The sequence below is a fragment of the Thalassophryne amazonica genome, chromosome 2, assembly GCF_902500255.1.
Source record: "Thalassophryne amazonica chromosome 2, fThaAma1.1, whole genome shotgun sequence".
Classification (NCBI taxonomy): domain Eukaryota; kingdom Metazoa; phylum Chordata; class Actinopteri; order Batrachoidiformes; family Batrachoididae; genus Thalassophryne; species Thalassophryne amazonica.
This window is the reverse complement of record NC_047104.1, coordinates 19,512,489-19,532,818: the sequence shown is the minus strand read 5'-3', so window position 1 is coordinate 19,532,818 and position 20,330 is coordinate 19,512,489. Positions and strand designations below refer to the sequence as shown.

Below are 20,330 nucleotides of genomic sequence, written 5' to 3'. Positions count from 1 at the left end.
TTGGGTGTGCCAGACTGCTCCTGTTGCTGGCAAATAACTACAACTGAATTTTGATCATAATAATTCTTGCAAGTACCTTTTGGGGCACAGAGTCACCGTTTTGTTTCTATAGTCAGAGAAGTCCTTTCTTCCAGTCACTATAGAACAGTGGTGTCCAATGTACGAGGTGTGTTAGAAAACTATCCGACCTTTTTATTTTTTGCAAAAACCGTATATATATTTCTCCGCACGTCTGTCTCAATGTGCCAAAAAATTGCTGATGTCCACGTCTTCTGCAATTTCTGTGGTAGTCAGACGATGTCCCAGATCAACACAGCGTTAAGTTTGGAAATGAACGGGACATTCCACTGTCACAATAGTTTTTGTCATGGAAAGAGGAGCGGAGAAATTCACGTGTCGGGACGGAGCCGCATGGCGCAAAGCAATGCTGTGATGAAGCCTCACAGGACATGTTCTGGCATGTCCAGCTCATCCACAATTTCTCGGATAGTCACACAACTGAAAAGCCACCGAAAGCCATCTGAAAGCCATCTTGTGAGACCAACACGGAGGTGCTTTTGTCCGCGCCATGAGCGGCTCCGTGGCGCATCCCTCCGCTTCCCTTTCCATGACAAAAACTCCTGTAACAGTGGAATGTGCCGAAAAAGTGCTGATGTCCATGTCTTCTGCCATTTCTGTGGAAGTCAGACGACGTCCCGGATCAACAAAGCCTTCACTTTGGAAATGATCTGGTTGTTTCAGCGGGGTTTCAGCCTGTCGATCGGCACTCGGAGTGCGCCACGCTCTCAGCCGCTGTGGGCGGTCTTTAAACCGGCTGGAGCACTCCTTAATCTGTGTAATCCCCATAAAATCGTCCCTGAAAGCCATCTGAATTTTCTGAATGGTGTCCACCTGGAGATCTCTCACAGTTTCTGGAAATGCAGCAAAGCTCCAAATCGTTCAGACATTTTATTCACAATAAAAATCCGATGAGAGGGGTGGACCACTGCTCATACAAAGCGTGCTCACAGGCAAATGACGCAACCGACAGGCGTGAAAAAACTCACGCATGCGCACGAAGGTTCAAGCTTGGCTGATGCAATCACACGTGATTCAAATCCATATGGTTTTTGCAAAAAATAAAAAGGTCGGATAGTTTTCTAACAGACCTCGTATTCCAGAAAAGCCCAAATGGGTGCAGATTTTCTATGCAGCCACTGAGTCCAGCAGGTGATTTCACTGAGCAGATGGGATGAGTTCATCAGTGAAATCAATTGCTGGAGTCAGTGGCTGCAAAGAAAGCACCCTCTTGGCCCTTTCTGGAAGAGTTTGGACACCACTGCTATAGATGATGCTTGTACCTGACTCCCAGACTGGTGGCAATGCAAAAAGAATAGCATCTATACCTGCTTGGAGGAGCTGAGCTTGAAAACCACAGATCCATGGAGCGTTCCTCATCCTCCTATGTTTCACGGCCTTTATGATCTCACCAAAATTTGGTGGTTCACAGATGACTGGAGAATCAAGCCATAAGAACCCTGGCAACTGGAGATGTCCAACATCTCAACAGGAGGTTCTGCCTGATACAACTGCTCAAAGTAGCCCAAAGTGACAGTACAGCAGAGGCATCTGTCAGGACTGAACTATCTTCAGCCACAACTGCAATGGAATGAGGTGTAGGTTTGGAGGAACAAAGTGCTTTGATTCCTCTATAAGCAGGTCATGGGTCACTATACCACAAATGGTGTCCTTCATTCCTCTCTGCATTTCTTTCTCTCTCTCTCTCTCTGTGTGTGTGTGTGTGTGTGTGTGTGTGTGTGTGTGTGTGTGTGTGTGTGTGTGTGTGTGTGTGTGTGTGTGTGTGTGTGTGTGTGTGTGTGTGTGTGTGTGTGTGTGTGTGTGCGTGTGCTACCTGCTTTCAATTTTTGTGTCTCCTCAGGCAGACAGTCAAACCTCCTGGTTCCACCAGTCATCAGTTTTTCAACTCTTTCCGCCATCATGTCCAGTGGACTGGGAAGTTTGTGACACACCATCGCTGCAATGTTAAGGAATAATTGTCGACCATCACAAGAACACCAGCAGTGAGGAGCTAACATTTACAGCAGTATTTAAGGGAAATCTGTGTTCCTTTTTCAGTTCAAAGCGGCAACACAATGAAACACAAAACAGAACTGGCTTCACCAAAAACCAACCAGAACAACCGACAAGACCATAAGAACACTTCCTCAGTTTCAGCACACGAAGAAACTATCAAAGCAATTCATACTGTAAGAGAGGGAATAACCTTCACATGGTACTGAATAAACATAGGGAATAGAGTGAAGGGGAAAGTTTACAGACAGTAGTGAGAACAGCTACTATGTTGTATGTCTTAGAGATGGTGGCGCTACCAATACGACAGAAGGCAGAGCTAACTTTCTTTGTGAGTGAAGAGGATGGACAAGATTATGAATGAACATATCAGAGTAGCCCCTCTGATAGGTTCATTCATATCAGAGGGGCAAAAGATGTGCAGAGGAGGGACCCAAGGTATACAGGGAGAAGGATGCAGAGTATGGGGCCACCAGGCAAAAGGAGAAGAGGGAGGTCAAAGAGGAGGTTTATGGATGTGCTGAGAGAGGACATGCTTGGTGAGACAGAGTACAGGGTGAGATGGAAACAGATGGTCTGTTGTGGAGCCCTGTAATGGGAGCAGAAGAAAGAAGATGATCTCTTATGGAAGACATTGGACTGGAAAGGTTTCCTTCATGCACATTTTCAGATGGTGTGTCAAATTGGAAAAACCCACCAAAACATTCAGGAGGTCCGCTTACAGAGGAATCACACAGAGAAAGACAAATGGAAAGATGAGGAGATTCTGAGATTATCCCCCAAATTCCTGTTTAAGTAGCAAATAATAAAAGTCTATTTTGTGTACTGTTACAAGTTTAGCATCCAGATAAATAATGGAAACTGAAGAGACTTGTGTTGAATATGAAAAGCAGCAAAGAGGCTTGTGCAGAAAGGATACAGAGGACGGCCTCTGAGACAGGGAGCCACTGGCTGCAGATGGAAACCAGGAGGACTTTGGGGTCAGAGTGACGAAAGTCTCTTGCCTTTATCTTCACGTCGAGTGATGACATCATCTTCTCAACCTTTTCATCATTTCTGCTTGGAGAAAATAGACAAAGATGGAACAACATTACCACCAGCACAGTGTTAATAATAATGTTTGTTTTGCAGCAGGTTGAATGCAGTCCAGCTTCACCAACCCAGGTGAGTTCGAAAAGAATCTGTGCTACACCTCGGCACTCAACAAGTAAGATGCAGCACCTCCACATTAACACATTTCAACTTAAAAGGTGGTAGGAATCATTTTTTTGGACAGCAGATGTCACACATTCACAACCTTTGGATGTAAACAAAGTTTCCTTCCTCGACCACCCCTCCTCACACGTCTGACAAAAATCATTACAGCATTTACGCACTCTGAGACAAATAAAGGCACAATAATTTATTTCCAAGGAAGACTGACCAGGAGGGTAAGAACTACACAAACAAGAGACAGACATGACAACGTGACACACAACCAGACAAACAACCCCAACCAACAAACAGAAGACAGCTGCAACAAAGATGTAACAGACAAACAGACAAGCGAACCTAACCAACAAGCACAAACAGCAGACAGACGTGACAACAATGTGACACACGAGGGCCTGAAGGGGGATTATGTCATGGCAATTTCCATCCGTCCGTCCAAAAAAGGGTATATGCTTTAATTAATCAACTCCTCCTACACCTTATGAGGAATTTTGTGAAACTTGTTATAAAATCCCTTGTTATTGGTTGGTAATAGCCTAGGCATATTATCATATGGTTCAAGCTGGGCCCAGTTTACCAGAGTTATGGCCGTTGATTAACAAATCCAGACTCCATCAGTTTCATGAGTGGGTGCCTGCACTCTGAAATCAGTTCCTCTTACACTTTATGAGGAGTTAAGTGAAACGTGGTACAAGTCCTTGTTAGGGGATGGTAATATTATCATATTGTTTGAGTTGGGACCACTTTACCACAGCTATGGCCCTTGATTTATAAATGTAGACTCCGTTAGTTTCATTAGTGGGTGTCTGCATTCTGAAATAAACTCCTCACACATTTTTAGGGTGGAATAATAACTTGGGAGGAATTTTTTGACAATTGGTACAAACCTTTGATATATGTTGACTACACGCACATGAAGCGCCTTGAGGCAACTTTGTTTGATTTGGCACTATATAAATGAAATAAACTGAAATTGATTTCCTGGCTGTGATCATTTGTGTGCACATTTTCCTTTAATTGAGCCCTCGAATTAATAAAACGTGCGCACGTTTTCCTTTCGTTCAAAATGAACTTCATAATATGACCTAAATTGTCATCCTCACGACAGGGAGACGCTTCGCCCTCAGCATCCTTTTTAATCTGCTTAAACTCCAGAAGATGTCGTGCTGAGCAGCTGGAGTTCTCTGTATGTCCTTGTGCGCCCAAACCATGATGATAGACTCTGACCAGATCCACTTCTAATGGGGAAATGTATTACACTGTCTCCTGGTTTGTTGGCTAATAGCCAACATTTATGTGTCAAGACAATATTGAGTGCACATTTGACAAATTGTGGCCACGTTTAAGTAGATCATGCCTTGTTTTACTCAAACGATGCTTAAAATGTGTGCACAATATAATAAAACGTGCGCACAAAATAAAACATGCGCACATCATCAGAAAACGTGCGCACAATATAATAAAACATGCGCACATCATCATAAAACGTGTGCACATTCTCTCCACATGCAAAACATTTTGCGATGACACTTCCAGGGCTCCATAAAAATGCCTGTTTTTACAAATAAAAAAAATGGAATATTTTACAAAAACACATTTATCTGTAAACACCAACACACAACACATGTCACATTAACGTGTTGGTTTACATAATGAATGACTCAACCAGTCAGTGTTTAGTGGAGGCACATTTTACCCAGAATCCTTTACGATCTGTCTGTGTTTGTTACAAAACTTCAGAATTAGTGGATTATTCAACATTAAAAGATATATGTTATATTTTAACACATATCATTTCTGTCATTTTTACAAATGACAGAATTTAAATTAATGGAGTTATTCTATCAGTATTAATTTTATTTATACACCAAACCATAACTCAGCATTGCTTTATTTTCCAAGACCTCCGCCTGACGGGCGCGTTGTGATTGGGCAGAGAGCTGAGCTTTGTGGCTCCTCGCAGCTTGCTTCTGTGCTGGAAGCCATGTAGTAAACAGGAGCTTCCAGCAGGGGGCAAGATGTTCAAAGACAGAAGTGCGGGCTCATTGTTTGGGTCTGTTGTCGCTTTTGATGCTACCAGAAGCGACCGTGGTGTTAAAACTCAAATTCAGCTTGTTAATAGTTGCAAATGTACCAGAGACAATACTGGAATCGGTTATCAGTTATCTGCAACTTCCGATACATTTTTGGGTGGTTTATCGTTTTATCTTGCATGCATTTATTTCCTCTAGGCTGGACTATTGTAATTCATTATTATCAGGTTGTCCTAAAAGTTCCCTAAAAAGCCTTCAGTTAATTCAAAATGCTGCAGCTAGAGTACTGACGGGGACTAGAAGGAGAGAGCATATCTCACCCATATTGGCCTCTCTTCATTGGCTTCCTGTTAATTCTAGAATAGAATTTAAAATTCTTCTTCTTACTTAAAAGGTTTTGAATAATCAGGTCCCATCTTATCTTAGGGACCTCGTAGTACCATATCACCCCAATAGAGCGCTTTGCTCTCAGACTGCAGGCTTACTTGTAGTTCCTAGGGTTTGTAAGAGTAGAATGGGAGGCAGAGCCTTCAGCTTTCAGGCTCCTCTCCTGTGGAACCAGCTCCCAATTCAGATCAGGGAGACAGACACCCTCTCTACTTTTAAGATTAGGCTTAAAACTTTCCTTTTTGCTAAAGCTTATACTTAGGGCTGGATCAGGTGACCCTGAACCATCCCTTAGTTATGCTGCTATAGACGTAGACTGCTGGGGGGTTCCCATGATGCACTGTTTCTTTCTCTTTTTGCTCTGTATGCACCACTCTGCATTTAATCATTAGTGATCGATCTCTGCTCCCCTCCACAGCATGTCTTTTTCCTGGTTCTCTCCCTCAGCCCCAACCAGTCCCAGCAGAAGACTGCCCTCCCTGAGCCTGGTTCTGCTGGAGGTTTCTTCCTGTTAAAAGGGAGTTTTTCCTTCCCACTGTAGCCAAGTGCTTGCTCACAGGGGGTCGTTTTGACCGTTGGGGTTTTACATAATTATTGTATGGCGTTGCATTACAATATAAAGCGCCTTGGGGCAACTGTTTGTTGTGATTTGGCGCTATATAAAAAAATTGATTGATTGATCTTTATCAAAGATAACGTTTCAGTTATCTGATTATCTGTTATCAAAGTTAATTTTTTGGTTATCTGTGCCCACCACTGCACATAATTACATATTTCATGTGAAAGATGAAATGTTTTTACTCGAAACTGAGGATTTTTACAAGATGCTGAAATCGTATCCAGCATAAGGCGTTTGATTAGTAAGTCTGCTAACTTATCAGAAGGCACTGCTGAAAAATAATGCACTAATTCTGAATGTGTTTTTGTATCACAAAAATTTAGGACAATCATCAAGAACGTATTCAATTTATTATTATTATTACAACCCCTGGCAAAAATTGTGGAATCACCGGCCTCAGAGGATGTTCATTCAGTTGTTTAATTTTGTAGAAAAAAAGCAGATCATAGACATGACACAAAACTAAAGTCATTTCAAATGGCAACTTTCTGGCTTTAAGAAACACTGTAAGAAATCAGGAAAAAAAAAATTGTGGCAGTCAGTAACAGTTACTTTTTTAGACCAAGCAAATGGAAAAAAATAGGGAATCACTCAATTCCGAGGAAAAAATTATGGAATCATGAAAAACAAAAGAACGCTCCAACACATCACTAGTATTTTGTTGCACCACCTCTGGCTTTTACAAGTATAACAGCTTGCAGTCTCTGAGGCATGGACTTAATGAGTGACAAACAGTACAACCCCTGGCAAAAATTATGGAATCACCGGCCTCGGAGGATGTTCATTCAGTTGTTTAATTTTGTAGAAAAAAAGCAGATCACAGACATGACACAAAACTAAAGTCATTTCAAATGGCAACTTTCTGGCTTTAAGAAACACTATAAGAAATCAGGAAAAAAATTGTGGCAGTCAGTAACGGTTACTTTTTTAGACCAAGCAGAGGGAAAAAAATATGGACTCACTCAATTCTGAGGAATAAATTATGGAATCACCCTGTAAATTTTCATCCCCAAAACTAACACCTGCATCAAATCAGATCTGCTCATTAGTCTGCATCTAAAAAGGAGTGATCACACCTTGGAGAGCTGTTGCACCAAGTGGACTGACATGAATCATGGCTCCAACACGAGAGATGTCAATTGAAACAAAGGAGAGGATTATCAAACTCTTAAAAGAGGGTAAATCATCACGCAATGTTGCAAAAGATGTTGGTTGTTCACAGTCAGCTGTGTCTAAACTCTGGACCAAATACAAACAACATGGGAAGGTTGTTAAAGGCAAACATACTGGTAGACCAAGGAAGACATCAAAGCGTCAAGACAGAAAACTTAAAGCAATATGTCTCAAAAATCAAAAATGCACAACAAAACAAATGAGGAACGAATGGGAGGAAACTGGAGTCGACGTCTGTGACCAAACTGTAAGAAACCGCCTAATAAGCAATCAGAGAAAGTTGGAGCCAGATTGATGAAGAGTACTGTTTGTCACTCATTAAGTCCATGCCTCAGAGACTGCAAGCTGTTATAAAAGCCAGAGGTGGTGCAACAAAATACTAGTGATGTGTTGGAGCGTTCTTTTGTTTTTCATGATTCCATAATTTTTTCCTCAGAATTGAGTGATTCCACACTTTTTTCCCCTCTGCTTGGTCTAAAAAAGTAACCGTTACTGACTGCCACAATTTTTTTCCTGATTTCTTATAGTGTTTCTTAAAGCCAGAAAGTTGCCATTTGAAATGACTTTAGTTTTGTGTCATGTCTGTGATCTGCTTTTTTTCTACAAAAATAAACAACTGAATGAACATCCTCCGAGGCCAGTGATTCCATATTTTTTGCCAGGGTTGTACTCTTCATCAATCTGGCTCCAACTTTCTCTGACTGCTGTTCCCAGATCAGCTTTGCAGGTTGGAGCCTTGTCATGGACCATTTTCTTCAACTTCCACCAAAGATTTTCAATTGGATTAAGATCCGGACTATTTGCAGGTCATGACAATGACCCTATGTGTCTTTTTGCAAGGAATGTTTTCACAGTCTTTGCTCTATGACAAGATGCATTATTATCTTGAAAAATGATTTCATCATCCCCAAACATCCTTTCAATTGATGGGATAAGAAAAGTGTCCAAAATATCAACGTAAACTTGTGCATTTATTGATGATGTAATGACAGCCATCTCCCCAGTGCCTTTACCTGACATGCAGCCCCATATCATCAATGACTGTGGAAATTTACATGTTCTCTTCAGGCAGTCATCTTTATAAATCTCATTGGAACGGCACCAAACAAAAGTTCCAGCATCATCACCTTGCCCAATGCAGATTAATCACTGAATATGACTTTCATCCAGTCATCCACAGTCCACGATTGCTTTTCCTTAGCCCATTGTAACCTTGTTTTTTTCTGTTTAGGTGTTAATGATGGCTTTCATTTAGCTTTTCTGTATGTAAATCCCATTTCGTTTAGGCGGTTTCTTACAGTTCGGTCACAGACGTTGACTCCAGTTTCCTCCCATTTGTTTTGTTGTGCATTTTCGATTTTTGAGACATATTGCTTTAAGTTTTCTGTCTTGATGCTTTGATGTCTTCCTTGGTCTAGCAGTATGTTTGCCTTTAACAACCTTCCCATGTTGTTTGTATTTGGTCCAGAGTTTAGACACAGCTGACTGTGAACAACCAACACCTTTTGCAACATTGCGTGATGATTTACCCTCTTTTAAGAGTTTGATAATCCTCTCCTTTGTTTCAATTGACATCTCTCGTGTTGGAGCCATGATTCATGTCAGTCCACTTGGTGCAACAGCTCTCCAAGGTGTGATCGCTCCTTTTTAGATGCAGACCAACGAGCAGATCTAATTTGATGCAGGTGTCCCTCTGATATGTTCATTCCTAATCTTGTCCATTCTTGTCAATCCCAAAAAGAATCTCAACATCTTCAGCTCTGCCACCTCCAGCTCTGCCTCCTGTCTTTTTGTTAGTGCCACCGTCTCTAAACTGTACAACATAGCTGGTCTCACTACTGTCTCGTAAACTTTCCCCTTCACTCTTGCTGATATTCTTCAGTCACAAATCATTCCTGCCACCTTTCTCCACCCACTCCACCCTGCATGCACTCTCTTCTTCACCTCTTTACCACACTCTCCATTACTTTGAGCAGTTGACCCAAAATATTTAAACTCATCTACTTTCACCACTTCTACTCCTTGTAACTGCACTATTCCACTGGGCTCCCTCCCATTCACACACATGTACTCAGTCTTGCTTCCACTGACTTTCATTCCCCTTCTCTCCAAAGCATATCTCCACCTCTCCAGACTAGACTCAACTTGCTCTCTACTCTCACTACAGATCACAATGTCATCTGCAAACATCAAAGTCCATGGGGACTGTCTGATCTCATCCGTCAACCTGCCCATCACCACTACAAACAAGAAAAGACTCAGAGGTGATCCTTGGTGTAATCCCACCTCCACCTTGAATGAGTCTGTCATTCCGACTGCGCATCTCACCGCTGTCACACTATTCTTGTACATGTCCTGCACTACCCTAACATAGTTCTCTGCCACTCCAGACTTCCTCATACAATACCACAGCTCTTCTCTTGGCACCCTGTCATAAGCTTTTTCTAAGTCCACAAACACACAATGTAACTCTTTCTGGCCTTCTCTGTACTTCTCCAACAGTATTCTCAGAGCAAACATTGCATCTGTAGTGCTCTTTCTCGGCATGAAACCATATTGCTGCTCACAGATCTTCACCTGTTTTCTAAGCCTAGCTTCTACTACTCTTTCACATAACTTCATGCTGTGGCTAATCAACTTTGTGCCTCTGTAGTTACTGCAGCTCTGCACATCACCCTTGTTCTTGAAAATAGGAACCAGCAGACTTAGTCTCCACTCCTCAGGCATCATCTCACTTTCCAAGATTTTATTAAACAATCTGGTTAGAAACTCTACTGCCATCTCTCCTAGACATTTCCATGCCTCCATTGGAATGTCATCTGGACCAACTGCCTTTCCACTCTTCATCTTCTTCATAGCAGCCCTTACTTCTTCCTTACTAATCTCTTGTACTTCCTGATTTACTCTCACCACATCATCCAGCCTTTTCTCTTGCTCATTTTCTTTATTCATCAGCTCTTCAAAATATTCCCTCCACCTTCTCAGCTCACACTCCTCACTTGTCAGACTTTCCACCACCTCATCTAACACACTCCAGAAATCTTCTTTCTCCTCCATCTCACAACCTACCTGTGGGGCATATGCACTGATGATATTCATCATCACCCCTTCAATTTCCAACTTCACACATCACCCTGTCAGACACTCGCTTTACCTCCTACACAATTTTAACATACTCTTCCTTTAAAATGACCCCAACACCATTTCTCTTCCTGTCCTCACCATGGTACAACAACTTGTACCCACCGCCGATGCTCCTGCTCTTACTTCCCTTCCACTTGGTCTCTTGCACACACAATATGTCTACCTTTCTCCTCTCCATCATATCAGCCAGCTCTCTCCCTTTACCAGACATACTACCAACATTCAAAGTCCCCACTCTCATAGTTTTCTTCTTCTCCCGCTGTTTGTGGAAATGTTGTGTCCTCCTCTTCTTCATCGTCTTCACCCAGCAGTAGCCCAATTTCTACCGGCACCCTGTTGGGCAACAGCACCGGTGGCAGACGATGTTAACCTGGGCCGCGACCGATCCGGTATGGAAATTCAATTCTTAGTCTGCATAGTTGGGGTGGCTTGTTTTACGCTGGATGCCCTTCCTGACGCAACCCTCCTTATTTATCCAGGCTTGGGACCGGCACTCAGAATGTACTGGCTGCACACCCCATGTGGCTGATTTGCTTGTGAGTAGCCCACAAACTGAAATTCTGCGGACACCCCTGACTTAAACCAGAACCCTGACCCAGACCAGAAAAATGTGGACAAAGCTAAACACAGACAATGTGAAATGTCTGACACAGTTAACAGTGGATGTTGGACCCTGTGGCTCTTGAACCATCAGTATTTACTGGAAATACTAGTCAGACATTGTTAGCATAAACCCAATGGTGAAAAATTAAGCAAAATGAGTGCAGTGTTCTGGCAAACTACACATTTGCAAGACATTGGAATTTGTTTAATTTGTGGTCAACTGTAAAACATATACAGAAAACATATAAGAGATATTCAGTGATTCTGAAATGTTCATATGTTCATCCGCTGTCTGTGAAAGTGATAATTTCTTCCTTATATTTAGGCTAAATCGCCCTGTCCCAAATTTTTTCTGGAATGGATGTCAAGCCTGATATGCAGGACAGGATGAATATGAACAAATGAACTGAAGTTAAGCAGAACAAATATGAAATGTCTTTGGGTTCATGCTGTCTGCAGTGAAACAGGACTCACAGTAAACGAATCACTGCAGGTCTGTTTATTTTTTAACTTAAATTTTCCATATCACCCCATGCTTTGTGATTTGTGACTGAAGAACTGAATGTACTTGAGTAATGTTGGTTTCCCTTCCCTTCACAGCCTGATCCTGTTGGATCTCAGAAGCTCAGCAGAGTGGGTCCTTGTTAGTAGTTGGATGGGAGACCTCTTCAGAAACCCAGGGACTGTGTGTGTTTGTCCAGGAAAAACTGGAGTTCGTCAGGAGGCCATCGGGTGTAAAACGTGCCAAAACCTGATGTAGACTTGTGCTGGATCTGCTGTGGAGACCATGGACAACCAGAGACAGCCAAAAGGCCACAACAACAACTGAACTCATCCCTTCACAAAGGTCTGCCTTCACAGCTCCAATTAAATCTCATCGCAGACCTGAAGCTCAGACTTAAATCTGGGGGTTTGTGACTGTCACCAGGACAACCACACCCAGAGCAGAAGTACAGGAAGCATTCAAAGAAGCAGAATGCTGCTCAATGTCAAACAAAAGGAGAGCTGGAACTAGGATCAAAGCAAATGGAGCAGCAGCCGAAGAATCTTTCCAGGGAGATGTTCTGGACAGGCAACATCGTCAGAAATTTATGACCAGAGAAAGTAGCTTTCCACCATTTCAAGATAATCAACATTAAAACAAGACCAAAGACACGGCCCAGCTCATTCATGCTGAATAAAAAGGTTCAGGTCAGGAACCATCTCCAGGCACGCAGGCACAGGCTTCCCAAATCCCCAAATGAGACCTGGATTTGTTTTTGGAGGTCTAGAGAGCAGCAAGTTCATAGACTCAGATGTTCAAAACAACTCACTTAAAGCTGGTACTAAAATTCTGAAGAAAAAGCAGAACCTTTACATTCATTTCTAAAAACCAAAGTCCAAGGTGAACACTCTGTGGGACATGTCACAGGACACACTGAGACCATCGTCACAGAGCCATGTCCAAATCTTGTAAGTCTAAAAATCGTCAGAAATCAGTTAAATCAATGAAAGATATTTAGGTTTTTGGTTGCAGTCTATACTGGCAAGTGGGCATCATGTGGATTCACACAATATCTTGTGGGAATTGAGCACCAGAGTGTCACTGTCCTCCTCAGACCCCGTCATACTTTTAACACCTACATCCAAGCGACCGCCCACTCCACAAAAATATACACTAATCAAGCGCCCTCTCAGACAGGCTGTGTTCCCTCTTCACTTGTCCTCCCAGACTTGCCAAGGCTCCATCTCTTTATCCATTTAAGGTTTGGCCGCAAGTTAGGTGAAGTTAGGCACCACCAAGATGGTCACATTTGAAACAGTTCCATTTGAGCTTTAAACCTTTAAAAAAAACTATGGGTGACATCAAGAAGGGTTTGTCCAGTACAGTCCATGGTCAAGCCCTTGTCAACCAGGGGTCACCAGCCCTGGTCCCAAAGATCACCTGCTCTGCATGCATTCCATACGTACCTGCTGCAGCCGGAGCTGATTAGTCTAGTCTGGACTTTGGTAGTGCTTGACTGGCTGAACACACTGGACTAATTTAAACAGCAGTGAGTGGACCAGAGATGGGTGAAAAACTTGCAGAGCTGGTGACCTCCAGGTAAACACTGATATCAGATAACGGCCACTTAGAAAAGCAAATGTAAAGTCACAATCTCTGTCCAAAGGGAAAAAAAATTGATGAAAAAAATCACATAAGCAGAAACTCAAAACTGAACACTGAAGAGGTGAACACAACTGAACTGAAGAGCTGTGGCGCAGCTAAATACGGTGCACCTCGGAGGGCATTTTCTGGTTCTGACCAAAACAAGCACTCACTAAAATCAGATTAGGATCAGAATCAACTGTTTTCATGAAGTCTATGACTATGACCTGAAGTCTATGACTCACCTCCTGGTGACAACTGCATCATATAAACTCCAAATGTTATCCAGCACAAGCTGCACAAAGAGCGGCTTCTTTCCTTTGGCCTGCGGTATAAAGGACAACAAACACCACATTTAGGAACAATAATAACAATAAGACAACCAAGCTAACGTTATCATTGCAGGGTTCTAGCTAGGATAAAATTTTAGTGTAGTGGTAATGTCGAGGAAGCGAAGGGACCGAGGGGGGAGGGGGGCAGGAATGGCGCAGAAGTGGGGAAGCTTTTGAAAATTCAAGCTAAAAATTGGCCATTCTAGGGGTACCCAAAGGGGAAAAGCCAGGTATGACAGCCCAAGTCCCTTCATCATGTCCAGAAGGCTGGGGAAGTTTGTTGAGTGGGCAATCTCATTCTGGGTTAGCCAGTACATGGCCCTCAGTGAGGCAGTCGGAGTCTGTGGACATTTTTCAGTCAAGACTTAAAACCTATTTTTATTCTCTTTCTTATGAGTAGTTTTTATTTTGTTATGTTTTATTCTTTTACTTCCGTTTTTAATTAGTTTTAATTAATTTTTAATTAATTTTTTTTATGTTGAACTGTTCTGTGTGAGGCACCTTGAGATGGCTTTTGTTGTAATTTGGCGCTTTATAAGCTGATTAAATTGAAACTGAACAACATTTTATTGAGTCTTAAAGTAAATAAATATGAAATTGGTTACTGGATCCTTAAACTCTGGACATAATAAACTCTACATGGTGGATCCTTGATCTCTGGACATAAACAGAAATAAAATCTGTTAGTTTTTGTCAAAAGCATTTCCTTTCAGACATTATTATTGGCATGAATGTCTTTCCATATCTATGAGCTGAGCTCTTGCAGCTGTGCTGCAGGTCAGGTTTATAAAGAATGCAGGACGTCTCATTCGTGGGCACCACAGCAGATCCTACCTCTCCATCTCACCCTGTCCTCTGTATCTTCCTCTGTAACATCAACCACCTGCATGTAACATCAACCACCTGCATGTCCTGCCTCAGCACATCCATAAACCTCCTCTTTGGCCTCCCTCTTCTCCTCCTGTCTGGTGGTTCCATCCTCAGCATCCTTCTCCCTATATACCCTGGGTCCCTCCTCTGCACATGTCCAAACCATCTCAATCTCATCTCTCTGACTCCAAACTGTCCCACCTGAGTTGTCCCTCTGATATGCTCATTCTTAATCCTTTCCATTCTCATCACTCCAAAAGAAAGTTGCACCATCTCTGCCTGCCTGTTCTGCCTCCTACCTTTTGTTAGTGCCACCATCTCTAAGCTGTATAACATAGCTGGTCTCACACCTGTCTTGTAGATTTTCCCTTTCACTATTGCAGATATTCTTCTGTCACAAATCACACCTGCCACCTTTCTCCACCCTGCCTGCACTCTCTTCTTCACCTCTCTACCACACTCTATATTACTTTGGACATTTTTCCACTGGGCTCCCTCTCATTCACACACATGTACCTAGTCCTGCTCCTACTGACTTTCATTCCCTTTCTATCCAGAGCGCACCTCCACGCCAACAAGCTAGTCTCAACCTGCTCTCTACTGTTGGGAAGGAGCCTAGTCTCACTGGGGATTGTGGTGGAGAGGTGCATGATGGGCACTGGGCAAGCTGCTGGTCATCAAGGACAATGCTAGCCACCAGCTCCACTACATCCTGGCAGACCAAAGCAGAGCAACAGTCACAGTGGGCAGCTCATCTCCCTGCGCTCATGGACTCAGCGGCACAGGAGGTCCCTCCTAAACCACAGCCATCAGACTGTTTAACAAGTCAGTCAATGGTAGAGGCTCCTGAGCTGGCTGTTGCTGCCCCCTGACATCCTCATGGGCACTGTGCACCTATTTTTAATTATTTATTATTTAATTTATTCATTGACTATTATTATTTATCTTTTATCACATTTCTAACATTTTATCATCATTTGCTCACTTTTTAACGCTTGGTTGGTGTTGATTCTATCTATCTATCTATCTATCTATCTATCTAATCTATCTCAGTACAGATCACAATGTAATCATATGGCTCAGAGCAAATCATTGGTGCAATCCCAGCTCCACACTGAATGACGGTCTCATTCCTATTGTGCAGCTCACAGCTGTCACACTGCCCTTGTACATGTCCTGCACCACCCTCACATACTTCTCACATACTACTTCTGACTTCCTCATACAATCCCACAACTTTTTCTCTAAATCCACAAACACACAGTGTAGCTCCTTCTTCTGGTCTATTTGCGCGGCGGCCAGTGGCTGCCTCTCTCTGCCCGGTGTGAGTGGCTCAGCACTGCCCTCACACAGCTCCGTCCCCGGCCACACTGACAGTCTCTGGAAGAAGTCCACTCTTCCTTCTGTGTTTTGCTCAGACTCGCACTGAGTGTTTTTCTTTTTAATTTTCACTTTTTTGGGAAACACACAATGCTTCAGAAACATGGTAACTCAAATAAAATAATAATAATAATAATAATAAAAACAGACTGTGAGGCTTGCATGTTCAACCTCCAGCTGAAATGCATCTGCTGAATCACAGAGAAAGAGGGATCAAAAAAATCACGCAGGGACCCAGTTCACCAACCTTAATAAAAATAAATGAATAAATAAATGAATAAAAAATTTAAATGGTTAAATTTTACAAGCTGGGGAAAACAAACAGAAAGCCACATCCCATCACCATTTCAGCAAAATGTCAAGACATTGGCCCAACTTTGGCTGAGCTCCTGACACCAGGAAAGATCCAAAACTTGTAAACGTGAAAAAATAAATGATTACCCAGGAAAACAGAAAGGGATACACTAAATTTGACAATCTCCGTGATGACGTAGGGACATTGTGCCATTGCTTAGGGAGAGCCCTGGACTATTGCTGTTGTTAAAAACACAAAAGTAGTTTTTATTCCATTACTCCATTAATCGCAAGAATAATCGATAGAATATGCGATTACTAAAGTAACTGATAGCTGCAGCCCTACTTTGAACATCGGCATATATCGTCATGGTGACAATATATGCCCTGAGATAATAAATGGTGTAACCTGGTGTGATATATGTAATGGGAAAATGTTTTAAATTGACCTCAGATCATTGAAAGCCCAGCCCAACTCAGTGGCCCAGTGATACGCAATACGAAAATTGCCACTAGTTTGTTTTATATGTTAATTTAGATGTTGAAAAATTGTTGAAATAAACTTTGTTGTGCTTTTGAGCATTAAGTCTTGACTGTAAATATACAGTTTGGTCCACAAGTATTTGGACAGTTAAACCAATTCCGTAATTTTGCCTTTGACATGTTCATGTTTAAAGTCTAAATGGCTTAAAATGTAAATTTCACATTTATTTCTAAATTCAGCTTCTTCCAGTGGAGCGTGATGGGGGCTGAAGCCTCTGCCAGCAGTCACATGGTGAGAGTCACTGGTTGATCGTACCTGTGTGTTGCTGAAAGCTGCTCCACGGTAAAACTTTAAGACTCATGATGCACGCCACTTTAGTTTATTTCTTTCAAGAAGAAGCTGCAGTTTTGCATAAACTGAAATCTTTAAAATAATTTCCAGTGGAGTGTTTGGCCAGCTTCAATTCCATTCAACTGATCAACATGATTGATTGGAAGATGAATCACACTGGAAACAAGAAGGTATTTTCTTCCACTTTATGAGTGCCTGCCCACACATTCAGCCCGGTTAGAGAAAAAGATGACGTTCCACAAGAAAATGGTTAAAAGTTGTTTCAGTGTATGCTTCCAGGCCTGACTTGGAACGACCCTTGTTTCATGTCTTGGAGCTTCTTTCTTTGTGCTTTCAAGAAAGACTGTCAGACATACAACGCTTCAAAATAACATCCAGAAAAACTGAAAAGTGTGGAGCTTTGATTTGACATGACCTGGGTTACAGGGGGACATGTCGGGGACAGGTACTGAGGTCTACTATTAAAAACCATCTAATGGCCCAGTCACACAGCACTTAACGAAGGGCAACGAAGCCCAAACGAAACAAGAAATCTGGACTTTCGTTGAGTTTCATTGGCATTGTTTAACCTTCGTGCAGCTTCATTCCTGCAGCTGGCGCTTTGTCAGGATTTTTAAACTGTTGAAAAATTTGTACGAATGCCACCGAAAACCTCAATTCGTCCGTATTTCATTTTGCTGTCGTTCTTTTATTGTTTGCTTAGTTTTTGTAATGTTAGCATTTAGTTTGACTTTGTTCGGCCAGCTGAATGTTTTCACACAGTACAGAAGCCGTTTCTGAGTGCTGCTGCCACTGTGTTCATGTACCATCGGAAATTACAGGGTAAACTCAGCCTGTTTGCTTGGATTTTTTTAATATGGGTGGGGGGGTCAGCTTCACTGGGCTCAGGCATCTTATATAGGCCAGAATTAATCTTTTGTGTGGATACAATTAATTATTTTGCCACAAGCAACTGCTGAATTTGAAACAACAAAAAAGTTGTGTAATTTCCAACGGTACACAAATGCGTCAGTGGCAGCAGCAGCTCCTGCGTGTGTTTATTTTTTATTAAATTTAACAATATAAGTGCGGGAATGACAATCCAGCCCTTCTGTACATGTGGCAACAGGTAGATGATTCAAATGATTATATAAAGAGCTGTTCTGGAAGGAAGAATTCACGTTGTGGATCAGCTACAGCTGGTGGAAATAACCGCACGAGTCAATGTGTGTTCACACAGACTGATCAATTTACTGCTCTGATATATTCAATCATTTTTACACATATTTATTCCATCCTTTTGACAGTTTTCTGTTATAAATCAATATATATGGCTTAGTAACATAATACAGTGATTCAGCATCCACCACGGCACACCAATGTTTTTTTTTTTTTAATTGGAGCAAGACGGAGCGCGCAGCGTGTCGACAAACAGTGAGGATTCTGATGATGAAGGAGATGATCCCTCTTTTGTTCTGGACGAGGAACCAGAACAGCTGGGTCCACTGACGTGCACACAGATCTCCACAGCTTGTGTTTGCACTTTTTCCAGGACTCAGGCACTATGAGCTCCGTCCCAGTGCCGAGTCCTAATAATGCAAAGAAGCAGACATACACTCCTCCAGCAGTGGCTCCAGGCGCATTTCGCTTAAAGCGTTGAGATCAACATTAGCTTCGGTTTGGTTTTGTTCCTCTTTCGTCCCTTTTGCGCTCTTGCTTCGCAGGCTATTTGGTGATAAAGCTTGTTGGTCCACCTTTTCTCAACGAACTGCGACTTTTTTACTTTTTTCCCTTCGTTCAGGAATCGTTGTGTGCCATGTAACCGGGCCATAAAGCTCTGATAACATGAGTTATGACATTTATTAGCTGGTAAACCAAACTAATGTTTGTTTGACGTTCCCTCGATGTCCGAACAAAAAAAAGTACAACAGAAATGCTTCAAGGAGTCCGACACAGATGTACATCACCTGAGCTCCTGTCAGGATCTTCTTGGCTTTGGTGCTGAGGTAAAAGTCTCCCCACAGTGTTTTGAGCAGCACATCCACCTTCACCCCCAATCTACAGCTGTAGATATCAGCAAACTGCTGCAGGCTACAAAAGACAAAATCAGAGACTCAGTGCTTAAATTCTGGACAGCATGGCTTTCCTAAGTATGGGCCACAGACCCCTGCTGGACCATGACTGTACTGCAGGTACATCATACATGCCACCATTGTACTGTGGGCCAATTCTTCATTACCCTGATTGACGTATCTCAAGACAGCCCAAAAATATTGATTAAATTAAATTCCTTTAGCAAAAACAACTATGATCCTGCAATTATCAGTACTTTTGTTTTTAAACAGTATATAAATGGACAAGATGTTAAAAATGTGCAGATTAGCTGAACATTGGACCAAACACCACACACAAGAACAATACAGATTTTACCACAACATAAAAACAAACATTATTACAAAAATTACATTTATGTTGTAGTATTTGTAAGATCAAAGTTCTTTTTTGCATGTTTCTGTCAAAGTCTAAGTTAATAAATTAAGTAATGTTGAATATGTTAAAAACACAAACCACCATGGGGAGCATGGTAGCTTAGTGGTTAGCACTGTTGCCTCACAGCAAGAAGGTCATGGGTTCGATTCCCACCTGTGGCCTTTCTGTGTGGAGTTTCTGTGTTCTCCCCGTGTTTGTGTGGGTTCTCTCTGGGTGCTCTGGCTTCCTCCAACATCCAAAGACATGCAGGTTAGGTGGATTGGAAACTTTATATTGTCCGTAGGTGAGCGTGCGGGCGTGAATGTGTTTGTTTGTCTATATGTGGCCCTGCGACAGTCTGGCGTCCTGTCCAGGGTACACCGACTTGCACTCTATGACTGCTGCGATAGGCTCTAGCCCCCCACGACCCTTACTTGGACTAAGCGGTTGAAGATGAGTGTGTGAGCATTTATTCTCTTCTTCAGAAATGACACACAGTATTTTTTAATCCAGTGAAGCATGCCATATATAACAGCAGAGGAGAAGAAGCTGCTTCATTGAAAAGAAACACCCTGAAAAAGTGTCCACTGGTCATGCTTCAGCACTTTTTAATGACACTTGTCTGTCACATTTCCACAACATTTTGAAAGGCAGGCAGAAGCAAACCTCGTTGGATAGGTTTTTCTCCAAAAGACCTGCAAGTTTACAATTAAAGTTACATCTGTATGATCCTGTTAAGGCTCTACAGTTTAAGTTTAGTTTGTGTTTACAGTGTGTGCAAACCTCCCTCCCTCCCATCTCC

At 42.2% G+C, this 20,330-nt stretch overlaps 1 protein-coding gene across 3 annotated transcripts in view; it reads right to left on the bottom strand.

The window, feature by feature from the left end:
* efl1 (elongation factor like GTPase 1) overlaps positions 1–20,330 on the bottom strand; it is a 144,621-nt gene that overhangs the window by 94,070 nt on the left and 30,221 nt on the right. For all 3 annotated transcript variants that reach the window (XM_034184059.1, XM_034184065.1, XM_034184075.1), the window contains 4 exons: positions 19,027–19,150; positions 13,615–13,694; positions 2,990–3,126; positions 1,892–2,014 (listed from right to left, as the gene is read on the bottom strand). In XM_034184059.1, coding sequence (XP_034039950.1) covers positions 1,892–2,014; positions 2,990–3,126; positions 13,615–13,694; positions 19,027–19,150 — 464 coding nt within the window. The remainder of the gene's footprint in view (positions 1–1,891; positions 2,015–2,989; positions 3,127–13,614; positions 13,695–19,026; positions 19,151–20,330) is intronic.